A 13,662-nucleotide genomic window follows, 5' to 3' on the forward strand; every position below is an offset into this window, starting at 1 on the left:
GTGTACTTAACTCTGAAAGATACACAGAAAAATGTTAGAGTGGTGGAGGTAAGCTAGGTAGCCTTGGCTTAGAAGCTAATTAGAACCAATTAATACAGCACAGGGGAAAGAATTACTTAAAATTCAAGTTTCTTTAGCTATCCTCCATAGCATGTGACTTATCTTCTTAGCAAATGTTACCAAAATCAATGTATATCTGTGTGTCTGATACGCTCAGCACTTGGGGAGGGGTGTAGGTACAGTAATCTATAATCTCTGCCCTAAAAGAACACAGTAATACCTTGGCTTGAGAGCATAATTTGTTCCAGAAACAAACTACTCGTATTGCAAGACATCGCTCGTTTACCGAGTTAAAATGTATTAGAAATATTTGCTCATCTTGCGGAACACTCACAAACCAAATTACTCACAATCCAAGGTTTTACTATGGAAGACATGACTCAACAAATGAAACTGCAGTGCAAGAAAGAAAACACAATTAAGTGTCAAAGAACAAGTACAATTCTGAAAGCTAAAATATTTAGGAAATGTTTTGCAAGGAGGTAGAATTTGAGATTAATTCTCAAATGGGATAAGAATCAGGTGAGTTCTTCTTTGAGCTTTTTTATTAAAAAGCACCATCAGGTATATTTATGGAAAAGATAAAAGATTACAAAGGGAGTTGTTATAAAAATCTTTGTCGACCTAAGTAGCATCTGATGAAATGTACAATTAAAGGCCACAAAATATTAAGTATCAGTTTATTTAAATTTCTAAAAGATGTAAAAATAGACAACTTTTCTTTGTAGTAAATAGAAAGAGCATTAAGATGTGGAGTCTCAGAACCTAGTTTGGTGTGAAATTAGGAAATACATCTAATCCTTCTGGTACCTCCACTTCCTAGTTTAAAAGGACGAGAATGTTACTCTTCCTAACCCTCAAAAAGTCGAATCGAGAAACAAATGGTGTTATTTCAAACAGAAATTCTTTAAGTGTGGCCAACATTAAAATAGTAAATTCGTTATGGTAAGTAGTAATTAGAAAGGAAGTGGCAACATGCAGATATTTGCCAAATATTAATATAATGAAACAAAACAGAAGTAGTATTTCTTACGCAGCAGTTGGGAAGGAGAAATAGAACTTCCATTACTTAACTAAAACAATGTCTCTATACTAGCTTTTGAATATTGTTATAAATATCACCAGAGGACAAAACACAAGATAAATTTCATTTCTATATTTCAGAAAACCTACTTGAATACACTTTGAAACAAGAGTACAACAAAATAGAATATACTTCAAATGTTGAATATACAAACTATTATAGTTCAAATCTGAACACTGGTACTTTCCCTCTTAAACTTCAACTAAAAAAAAAAAAAAGGAAAGGAAAAAAAGAAAGAAAGAAAACTCCAGGTATTAGAGTTACCTGACAAAAATTCATGCTGAGCCTTAACTTCCAAGTGACAGTAGGACTGAGACTGATATGTCTGCACAGATGCCAGGGCTAAATGAGTGACACAGGCATGTTACAGCAAAAGGCCAGAGCCAACTGTTAATTTGTCCACAATTAAGAAACTGACAGACTTAAACTACCATATAAAATGTTACATGTAAATTCTATAACAATACTGTGCTAGGTACAAGATTTTTAAAATTTTTTCTTTTAATAAAAAAAGCTTTACACAAACAAGCCATTAGCTTATTTCAATAAAGAAAACCGAAAATTAGTCTAAGGCCTTTGTTTTAAATCAGCTTAAGCTATATGATATAAAAAAAAAAAATCGCACTAGATCTTTTTTTGCTATCCTTTCTGAAGCTTTTGGATCCATTCTTCAATTCACATTCTAAAATACCTATGTTAGCAGAGTCTTCACATAGCACCAGTTAAGTGAGTTCTGTGTGAACACAGTAATAATTGCTGGTATGCATATAAAATGCATCAAAAATTGCTATATGTAACAATGAGATCACCCATCCCAACCCCTCCCCACTGAAAACTATATAACCTCTTACAGAATATTAGTGTTCCAAGTCTTAGTGTAACTTGATATTGTAGTGAGTTGCTTGGTCCCTTTCAATCCTGTTATTGACGGGTTCAGTTGTTTCCGACTGTAAGAGGCAGTTTTCTGTCAGCATTTCAATATGTAGTTCATTTCCCACTGAAACATGGGACAGGTAATTTATTTCCAGTAAGTTTGATTGTTTTCTTAGAAGCATTAAAAATGTTTTAAAGTCTTCTTTTGACTTCTCTTGATGACATCCCTTGCAAATATTCATGTTAGTACTATCACTAACAGTCTCAAGTCCATGGCAGAGCTGCTAGTTTACTTCTCACATGTCACTAGTCCCTCTGTTTTCATAGTTACAGGAAGGGCAATAGCTGAAGGCGCACTGACGACCACTACGTGGGTCACTGTCTTATTTCCATCTGCCGGTTTTTCTTCTTGTACCAGCTGCAAAGTTTTCACATCGTGTTCCTGCTTTTTTGCCGCTGCATCTGATTTCACCTCTGGCCCTTTTATGACCGCACTGATAACTCGGGGAGGAGTCTGGCCAGACGCCTGTTGAGTAGGCACTGATAGTCTCATTACAGGTGTACCGTGGGCTATGGAAACGGGGGTAAGTGCTCTCACAGCCAGCGGGGTTCCAACAATATTAATGCTTCCTGACCCAGTCAGATTTGACTTTGTCTGCAGCTGACACTGTGCGAGCTGTGTAGCTGGGATGGTAATAATTTTGGCAGGCTGCATGGTGATTTTGTCTCCATTTTCAGTAGAGGCCGGCATCACTGTAGGGATTGTCTGAATAACTACCTTTGGAGAGCTTGCTGTTGTTGGACTACTGGTGATTAATGGCGCACCTGCATTAACTGACTGAACAGCCACAGTTGAAATTTTCTGACCCAACGATGTCATTACAACAGGTACTTGCATTGCCACACGAACTGTCCTGTAAATTAGAAAAAGAAGTTGATTATATTTAATGCTAAATTAGAAAATAGGTCTCCTGAGCAAAAAGATTAGTACAAATCCAAAATGTACAAACTAGTGCTCCCAAATTTTACAGATGTACTGACAATCCCTGACATTTAAAATATGAAATACCATGAAGTAAATATACTTTAAAAAACTAAAGCACATTAAGTTCTATCTATAAAGCCATAAAAAATAATCCAGGTTAAAAGGGACATCACCTACTTTAACTAACAACACAATATATTTAAAATATCAAGTACTTGTCAAAGTCCTAATCAATGATGGAATCTTAGAATGCTAATATTAAAAAAAAAAAGAACATAACGTTTTGCCACGGAGCTTTCTAAAAAGCAAATACATTGCAGCTGACAGTTTCCTTCACTTACTTACCTTGGAGCTGCTGCTGCTGACACAGACGCAGTAGTAGGAGGAGACCTGGATGAAGCATCGTGACTAGGGGAAGTGATATTCACAACTCGAGCTACACCCTTGTCTGCTCTGGAACAGTTTAGAGGAGATGAGTTTTTCCCACCACGAACAGAGGTTGCTGCTTTCAGGAGACTTTCTGCAGACAGCGACACTCGTTCTAATGATTTTTCATCAGTGGCTGCTGCTAAATCTTCATTACAGGTTTCACTTTTGTCATCATCTATGACCACTATGTTTTTGGGCATATCTTTAAACTGATAGACAAGCCTCTGTCCTTCAACCTTTGCAAGAATACCCCTTTGGTAATAATATCTGTAAGGGAAAAAGTACTAAATGAATCACGTGTATTACATTTCTTTCATGAAAAAAAAACAAAAAACACCATGTGGAATGGACACTAACAGAAACATTCACTTTATTCCTATAAGATGAGGAGGAGGAGCGTCCTTCCTCGACTGTTCAAAAGGCTGAGAATTTGCAGGAGGCATGAAGTTGGAACCTGGTGCCATAGGTCCTCTAACCTTGAGATCCATAAAGTAGCTAAAAGTTCATTCTTGAAGTAATTTTAACCTAAATACAGAATATTTTACTGTCTTTTACAAAAACTGGTAGAAATTCAACTCTGATTTACATAGGTTATAAAAACTTTGATGTTATTTGAAAAAAACTACCTAAGCTATGCTTAGTAGAGATGAAACCTATGGGATATGTGAATACTGTTCGCATCAACTATGTGTTCACTTACAAACAACTTTAATTAGAAGAAGCCTTGTATATGACAAAGTATTGTGGGTTTCTCAAAATGACAAAACTTAAGAGAAATTTTCATATCAAGATATATCTATTATAACATCTGCAGGAACTGAAGCAAATTAACAATTTGGAAACTGTATTTGTTTGGCTTTCACATGTTCTTAAAAGGTCTACAACTTAATTTTCTATTAAGAAATAGTCCCAAGTACAAAACCACATTTTCTGCAAAAATGGATTTCCCAATGATGCTGAAATTTTAGACATCTAGACCAAACTCCTCTCTCTTTATCTATCTCCAAATCCAAGAAGCTCCTCTAGAATAGTCCCCAAAATTGAGTTATAATAAACAAGGGATTTTTTAAAAAAGCTTGTATTTAAACAGCTAATAGACAATATAAGGAGACATGTAAGTTTTGTTTAAAAACTCATTCTTTTGTGCTCTTACCTCAAAGCTCGTCCCATAGTTTCATAGTTCATGTCTGGCTTATTCTTATGCTTTCCCCAAAGCTTAGAGACAGCCTTTGAGTCCACGAGTTTGAATATGCCTTTTTCTCTCTGAGTCCACTTAATATACCGAGGACAAGTATTTTTATCTTGAAGGAGATCTAAAAGAAACTCCCACAAGTAGGTTGTGTTTCCTTTGAAAACAATGATAAGACATTGATTAAAAATTTATTAACATAATTAAACACATAATTAAAAGCAAATATTTAATTATGCTGGATAACAATTCATTTACTAACTGGTGAAACACAAATATATAGATCTGTCATTAACTACTTGACTATATCGACAATCATTTGTACAGTGTCAAATTGTGATGTCTAGTAAATAACAAAATATCTTATAACAAAAATCATAACTATACTTGTGTTTGCTGATTTTTAAAAATAACGTTCTATGTATGTTTCCAGCTGTGATACTGATATAACAGAGGTCCTGGGTTTTGTACTATCATGTATCACCCTATCCTAGATTTGGAATTCAGTGAAGACGAAGGCATAATGCATAACACTAAGTGAACTTAAACAGACTCGTAGTTATTAACAGGGATTTAAACTCTGAACAAATTTATTTTAACCTATGTTTATTATATGATAAGCCCAAATTCCATGATCAAAATTGATCAAAAGGCATTTATTAATTTATTGAAAATGCAATAGGCAATGAAATTTGCAAAACTTTTAGGCATTAGGTTTATGGTATTTTTGTAAGAAACACATTTTTCTTTGATTCACTTATAGGCATGAACTCTGAGCTACATGTCTTATAAAGTGCATACTACCCATGACCTTTTAAAACATTCTCTTATCATTATTTTTAACAATGAAAACTACTGCCTCTAGAAACAGATTTTTTAAAACTCCTCTTTCTACTGATCATACCTAGTAGTGAATGGAAGTAATATATTAGAAGGATTTCATTATATATGAACTCAGTTATTAAAGACATTTGTACTTCACTTTTAAAATGTGCTCCTTAAATAGAAACACTAAAAAGTTAATATGGCCAATTCCTTAGTCAAGTATTCATCAAATGTTAACTACATATTAACATCTGATCATGCTACTAAGCAAAATCTGAAAATGAAGGAATACTAAAATATTTCTGCAGAATAAAATACTCATTCATCACATACTATGTTTGTAGTAGAGGATACAGAGACGTATTTAAAACCTGGTCCCTGACTCAAGGAATTTACAATTTAGTTGAGAAGAAAAAACAAGTAGATGACAAGTTAAATAATAATACAAGAAATAAATAACAGTATGTAACAACATAAGACACATCACAAGGCAATACATGATTATATTACAAATGAACGATAGAAAATAATGTCTAGGATTTCAGGGGTGAAAAGAAAGTGGGCTGGAAAGACATCACAAATCTTGGAAGATGGCTAGGATTTGCATAGGAGAAAAAGAGGGAATCTGGGTAAAATAAGGAACTTAATCCCCAAAAGAGGAAAGCATCACTTTTTTCCCTTTAGAAGCGGGGGGAAGTAGTGGGCAGTGTTATGAAAAGACCAGGCTTTAGGGGCTGCTGTTTTTCTTTTATTCCCTTCATAAGTCTCTAGGTGCAGAGGTTCTTAAATTGATGAAAGAACAGAAAAGAATCCTGGGGAGATTATAATATATATGCCGCCACTGAGTCACCAGGTCACCTGTAGGCTTCTACCCGCAATCCCTTTATTATCCTCAAATCCAGATCCAAGTTACAAGCTATGTGAGAAGAACCTCTAATGGTGGAAGGCTTCCAAACCAAGCCACTGCTAGTCAATCTAAATGCTGATGTTCTTCCTCTAACATTTCATTTTCATTCTGGATTCCCCAAAAATTCAATAAACCTATTGACCCATAGTTGAGCTCAGTGTGCATCTCTTAACCTAAAAAGATTAATCTTCAGTTTCACCAAGTTACATCTGTATCTCTGAAGCCCTATTACATCAGCATCAATACCTAAAAACTCTTACTATTAAATCATGCATCACTTTCAACTACTATCCATCAACATGTATAGCTGGGGCATTTTTATTTTAGGACCAGGAGATTATCAGGCCCTATGAGCTGACATAGTAAAAGTGAGCAGAGAACTTATTCTGGACAAAATTTTTATACAACACAGACAACGTCTTGTATGTAGTAGGGATGTGAATGCTTCCAGGTCTGTTGAATTGGATTCATCTACATTCCTCAGGTAAGCTTTAAATGCTCCACCCCAGTGCCCACACCACCCCGCAAGTAAAATTAACAATCCTACTTCTGGTTTTAAGGAAAACTATTCAGAATGTGAAGCTCTCTTTATCAGCAGACAAGGTAGCTCATTAAGCCTATTCAGATTAGTATCATTTTGCAGAAGAGTAAACACTGACTGGATTTTTAATCCAAGTGTATGACTGTAACTTGAATCTTCACATTACAACATGCTGCCTCAATTTTAATAAGACTGAAATTTTAATGAAAAGTGATTTCATTGGTAAAAACAGGTCATCAGTTTGTCTCCATCGTTAAGTATAAGGTCTTTTAATACAAGAGATAAACACTGATGATGGGATTTATACAACAGTAACTGTATATTTGTTATAACTGTAAAATTTAGCGTTCTAATATTTACTATTATGTAAGTTTTACAGTTTTCAATATAAGTTAAAAAATACAACCTAAGATGTTAGAAATGTAAAATGAACAAAAACAAAGGAAAGTATACTAACTCTGTCCCAAGTTGAAGTACTGGTTCCTAAATAAATAAGAGTTCACTGTAACTGGATTTTTTTTGGGTCTAAAATTCTCAGTAGGCTTACCAGCAACTTAATTTTTGCTTTACTTATTTAAAATTAGGTATGTCAGACCACCTGTTGAGATGGAATAAATTTGAGTATATTAACCCAAAACAAACTAACTATTGCATATTGGTCTGAAAACATTTATTCATGAAAGTGATAAATTTTTAGTTATCAGATTACCAGAACACACCCAAAACCATTATTAAAATATTACTTGAAATCAACATACCCAACAAAATAAGAGAGCAGAGACTGGGAAAATTATTGTTATCTTTTGTTTTAAATGAGAATACATAAAATTCTAAAGCAAAAAAATTGGTAAATTTTTGTTCTGACTCCTGACTAACATGACTGAAATTTGTTGACTGGGAAATTAAATTCAGCTTGCCTTGAATTATCGCACTGCTTCTATCAGTTCAGAAATTGTTATCAGAAATAAGTCTTAGTTGTAAAGTAAACCTCTTTCTATTCTACCTGGCCCTCCATGAGGATGAGTGCTACTATACATACATACACACATCCTCTAGAACAGGGGTCGGCAAACTTTTGAGATGGAAGAGCCAATCCTGTCCCTCACAACAATTTAAAAATTATTCAGGAGCCATAAAACAAATGAAATCACCATTATGTGAATAATATCTGTTAAAAATTTTATAAATGAAACTATGATAGCTTTATTTTCATTTTCAATTTTACTTCAGAGCCACGTGTACATACCCAAAGAGCCACATGTGGCTCGCGAGCTGCAGTTTGCCGACCCCTGCTCTAGAATAATGGCTCTTAAAAAAGGTGTGCGTCAGACTGCACTTAGGACCTTTCAAAATATAAACACCCGCCCCTTTCCATTCCCCTGGTATACCTATGGCTATAGAATCTCAGTGGGTTAGGGACTGGGCATAAATAATAGGAAAAGCTCCCATGTGATGCTGAAACATCCCTGATTAAAAACTACTACCAAAGACAGTACTCCCACATGTGAGTGGATTAGAAATAATTTTCTTACAAATACAAAAACGTCACCTGACTGAAGAAAAAAATCATCTCACTTCCAAAACGGCCCTCCCCAAATTACCTTTTCCTTCTCTGGGTTTCTTCTTTATACCTAACTCAGGAGACCCATTGGAAATTGGTGATTGCTGGGTCTTTGGTTTACGGCCAACTGAAAAAATAAGATTGAAACCATACATTGAAAACAGGAAAAATAATAGAAGCATGATTATCAGACTCTTTGATAACACATTATTCATGAAACTGGACACTAATTTGTAGATTAATATAATCAGTGCATATAAAAAGTTTCTTTTAAGAGCATTAAAAGTACTTCTGCATGGCTCAGTTGGTTAAGAGCTCGCTCAAGAGTTTGAGCTCTGAGCAACAGCAGTTCGAGTCCAGCCCGAGCTGAGCAGCCGCTGAGCTGCCAACAGGTAGCAGGATGGCTCAGCTTAAAAAAAAAAAAAGTACTTCTGCAATTTTAGATTATAGCAGTTAGTTGGTAGTAATCAATATATATGGCAAATCAATCAGGTACTACTAACCTATTATTTACATGGTGAGAGCACCTCAATTTGCTAACCTTTTCCAATAATGTGGCAATGGAAACAGTTTCTAGTACAAACCTTTTTTTCTGGTTTACAAGATTGTTAGAAAAAATGTTACCTACCTATGGCAGAGGATCTGATAATTGAGCTCAAATAAGGAAAAGTAAAAAATATTAAACACTATTGCTCTGAGCCAATCAATTCACCAGAACTTAAGCCTAAGTGTTTAAAATTCCTCACCTCAAACATGCAGGTACATTATAAGGTAAAGAAAATCTTCCAAGTAATTACTTCATGTGTCTAACAAATGTTTGTGCCCTTCCTTTTGTTTCTGACAGAGGTTCTCTCAGACTAGCATCCACAATGAATGGAAAAGCAAGATCTACACTTCCCTACACTGAAGAAGGTGTAAGTATGAAATGCATTGTATTCAATTGTCAGCACTGTTGAAGGATGAATACTAGCACTGATGGATGAATACTGGCAGAGAAAGGGAAGGGAAGCCTCAACAAAGAGGTTGGGACTATTCAAGTATATTATACAGTAGTCCCCCTTATCTGTGGGGGATACATTCCAAGATCCCCACTGGAAGCCTGGAACTGTGGACATATTATAGTAACAAACTCTATACGTATATACGTACTATGTTTTTTCCTATACATACATACATACATACATACATACCTTTTTAAGAAAGCACTTTACAGCTTCTCTTTGGCATATCTGAAACTCCAGCATCACTACTCTTGCACTTTGGGGCCATTATTAAGTAAAATAAGGGTCACTTGAACACAAGCACTGTGAAACCATGAGCGTCAATCTGATAACCAAGATGGCTACTAAGTAACTAGGCAGGGAACACACACGATGTGGAGACATCGGACAAAGGGAGGATTCACATCCTGGGCTGGATGGAGCAAAAAGGCTCAAGATTTCATCACATTACTCAGAGCTGCATGCAATTTAAAACTTATGAATTGTTTATTTCTGGAGTTTTCCATTTAGTATTTTCAGACCTCAATTTATCATGGGTAACTAAAACTAGAAAGCAAAACCACAAGTAAGGGGGGACTACCACCTTTTACATTAAATACAGGCATACATTGTTTTATTGCACTTCGCTTTACTGCGCTTTGCAGATGTTTTTTACAAATAGGTTTTGACTTGAGCAAGTCTATCGGCACCAGTTTTCCAACAGCAATTGCTCACTTCATGTCTCTGTGTCACATTTTGGTAATTCTCACAATATTTCAAACTTTTCCACTATTATATTTGTTATGATCTGTGATCAGTAATCTTTGATGTTACTGTTGTAATTATTCTGGGGCACCATGAATCACACCCGTATAAGCCAGCAAACTTAACTGATAAAATTGTGTGTGCTCTCCACCGACTAGCCATTCCCCTGACTCTCCCACTCTTTGGGCCTTCTTATTCCCTGAGACACAACAATATTGAAATTAGGCCAATTAATAACCCTACTATGGCCTCTAAGTGTTCAAATGAAAGGAAAAGTCAATCAATCTGCAAACTTCATTATTGTTTTATTTTAAGAAATTGCCACAGACACCACAACCTTTAGCAACCACCACCCTGATCAGTCAGCAGCCATTAACAACGTGGCAAGACCCTCCACCAGCAAAAAGGTTACAACTCACTAAAGGCTAGGATTATGGTTAGCATTTCTTAGCAGTATATTTTAATTAAGGTATGTACTTTTTCTTTTTTTTAACATAATGCTATTTGTTACACACTTAATAGGCTACAGTATAGTGCAAACATAACTTTTATATGCACTGGGATATCAAAAAATTTGTGTGACTCACTTGACTGCAATACTCGCTTTACTGCAGTGGTTGGGAATCATGCCCGCAATATCTCCGAGGTATGCCTGTATATTATTACTGATTTGGTGATTGTCATACGTCTGGGATTTCTGATGTCACTCTACTCTTCATTAGCAAGGACTAGTTACAGCCAAATACAGAACTAAATTAAAGCACCTTAATTTATATTTCAAAATGCACAGCTATTATGTTTTAGGATTTCATTAGGGTAATTCTAATCAGTAAGTAGTGTGCTTTGCCAAAATTAAAACGGAAAGTTCACCGGTCTTGTTAAAATAGAGCTTAATTTCTCAATTTATGTAATATTTATGTGTACAAATCAATCAGTAATAAGATTAAATCTTTACTGTCTCCTGAATTCAAGCACGAAAGCCCAACTTCCTTAATGGAAAGGTTAGCCCAAAAAGGCTTAATATTTTTTCTAATAAAGTAGCATCTCCCAAATCATATTCCTTGAGAAATAGATTATTCTTCAGTAGGATAAAGGGTTCTAGAGTTAAATCAACTTTTAGAACACTAGTATCTTTTCTTAGAGATTCACAACACACATTAGTATATTATAAGCTTGGGGGAAAAAAAAAAAAGGCCCGGCTATTAAAACATAACTTAACCTAACTGTATGTCCCAAATGTACTTAACCACAAATAAATAATGATGTTATGTTTTTAAATGGTCATTAATTAAGACCACCTATTTTCAAATATATATAATTAGTATTAAATTGGCAAATTATTTCCTGATTTATATCAAACCACACAAGCTAATACCATACATAATACACTTGTTTATCTAGAGGTCTTGGTTCCCTAAATGATCCCAGAATTTCATGGTCTTTTCCATCTTCTTTTAAATCTAAAAATTTCTTAAGTATTCTGTAATAGCTTCTATTGGATACAACCAGCAGTGGACAGTGGGTAAACACGGCTATTAATATGTATGCCTTTTATTTTTAAACATTTACAGCAGGAAGCGGTTCTTCCTTCTAAATTCTCTTGTTCATCTCTCTCTCAATCTATATGTATTATATGAGGGAAGGCACTCCGTCTTATTCTTCATTGTATCCCTCACAGCAATGAGCAGACCCATGAACATCAATGCAATTTGACAACAAGCCTAATACGTGACAGAAAACACGATTATTTTTAACATGTCTTTTCCCTTATTTTTGCTTTTGACTTTTTTTCTATTCTAAAATGTGAAGAAAGAGAATTAGATGAACACCCATTTACATAGGATTTCATTTCTTTTACATTTTTCCTCTGGTTCAAACAAGAAAAGGACCCAAATGCTGCCCCATCTCCTCGGGATGTTGGAGATATGCTGAAGCCTTGTGCCCCACCCACTGGGATCAGGTGAGTGGAAGTCTCAGTAGGAGTCAAAAAGTAAGTGGAAATTACTCCTTACCCACTGGTGAGTTTATTTCACTTAGAAATACCTACTAGCAATTTTGGTATTTAAAAGAAGGCATGCAAAAGAAAATTGGGCTTTTAATGCCCTCAAAAAAAGTAGAAAGATAAGCTTGTGAAAAATAGAGAAGATAAAGAATGCAAGAATTTTTTTTAAAAAGTAACTAAGTACCTAAAAGGATGAAAAAGTAGACAAATGTGCAGTGAATCTCTGATTTTCCTTCTGTGTAATCCAACCCTTGTTATAATCTCATTTTCAGGCAACTACTTTCAGGGCTTAAATACTAACTCCTTTAAACAGTATGAAGATGTTAAAACACAAAAATAAAATATTAATTTGTTGATTCTTTGAGACTATCTAGTTAAGATAGCATCAATCATAAATTTATAGCATATTATTTCCTACATATCCCTTGATGGGTGAAAAAATTCGCCCTCCTTTAGAAATTTATAAACATACTCTACCTTTTTTCTTTTTCATTGGTTCATGGCTATCTGGTGAAGTAGGAATAGGAGAGGTATCCATTGGTTCAGACTCTTCAGTTGACACCTCCACTACAGTTTCTGTAATGACATCTGGCCTCATAGCAGCATGGATAAATTCTGGAGTTGATACACAAGGAGGGACAAACACTTCCACTATAAAAAAAAGTTGAAAAATTAAAATTTCCCACCCCTATTAATATTTCCTAATGTGGAAAATTCAGTAATTAATAGAGATGAGTTTATTAAGTATTTATCAAGGCAGAACAAGAACTTAATTTTCTGAATATGCAATCTGATCTAAAGTATGAGGTGTCATTGAAAATACGGTGAATGTTGCTGCCAAGTGCCATCCAACAGAAAGGCAGGGATCTTCAAATACGGGAAGCGGTGCGTTGAACCTCAGTAACAGTGTGTGACAAGCTTCAACTTGTTCAGTGCAGCCGCGTGTGAGGTACAAATGTTTGAGAGAAGGTGTGTTTTCAAGTGTGCCGTAAATCATCCCCCATCATGACAATGCTCCCTGTCACACTGCTTCTGGTACAGCAATTTCTGTCAAATAAAAACATTACGGTGTGTGTCCTCATCCACCTTATTCACCAGATCTGGCACCGTGCAACTTCTGGCTCTTCCCCAAAGTCAAAATGACCCAGGACACTGAGGCAGCTATGACAGCGCAACTAAAGACACTTATGAAAGAGGACTTCCAAAACTGCTTCAGAAAGTGGCAAGAACGATGAGATAAGTGTGTTCAAAGCAAGGGGGAGCATTTTGAATTCTGAGGGGGATTAATGGCAATGTGTCTTACCGTAATGAATTTTTAATTTAAACATTCACTATATTTTTTTATCACACCTTGTAAGGAAATAAAATGCAAAGAAAATCTACTTGAAGGAAATATTAATCCTCTGGGTAAGAGGGTGATCATGAGTAGTCACCCTCCATTCTTCACTTTTATATATTTTC

General features: G+C 35.2%; 1 protein-coding gene across 7 annotated transcripts in view; it reads right to left on the bottom strand.

The window, feature by feature from the left end:
* Nucleotides 1-1,201: 1,201 nt before the first annotated feature.
* ELF2 (E74 like ETS transcription factor 2) overlaps nt 1,202-13,662 on the bottom strand; it is a 92,444-nt gene continuing 79,983 nt past the window's right edge. For 5 of the 7 annotated variants that reach the window (XM_019664050.1, XM_019664056.1, XM_019664057.1 and 2 more), the window contains 5 exons: nt 12,679-12,852; nt 8,495-8,581; nt 4,585-4,777; nt 3,348-3,698; nt 1,202-2,931 (listed from right to left, as the gene is read on the bottom strand). In XM_019664050.1, the coding sequence (XP_019519595.1) occupies nt 2,307-2,931; nt 3,348-3,698; nt 4,585-4,777; nt 8,495-8,581; nt 12,679-12,852 (1,430 nt within the window). In that variant the 3' untranslated portion in view covers nt 1,202-2,306. The remainder of the gene's footprint in view (nt 2,932-3,347; nt 3,699-4,584; nt 4,778-8,494; nt 8,582-12,678; nt 12,853-13,662) is intronic. The other 2 variants (XM_019664051.1, XM_019664053.1) reach the window with 1 other exon arrangement.

The sequence above is a fragment of the Hipposideros armiger genome, unplaced genomic scaffold (assembly GCF_001890085.2).
Source record: "Hipposideros armiger isolate ML-2016 unplaced genomic scaffold, ASM189008v1 scaffold_415, whole genome shotgun sequence".
Classification (NCBI taxonomy): Eukaryota; Metazoa; Chordata; class Mammalia; order Chiroptera; family Hipposideridae; genus Hipposideros; species Hipposideros armiger.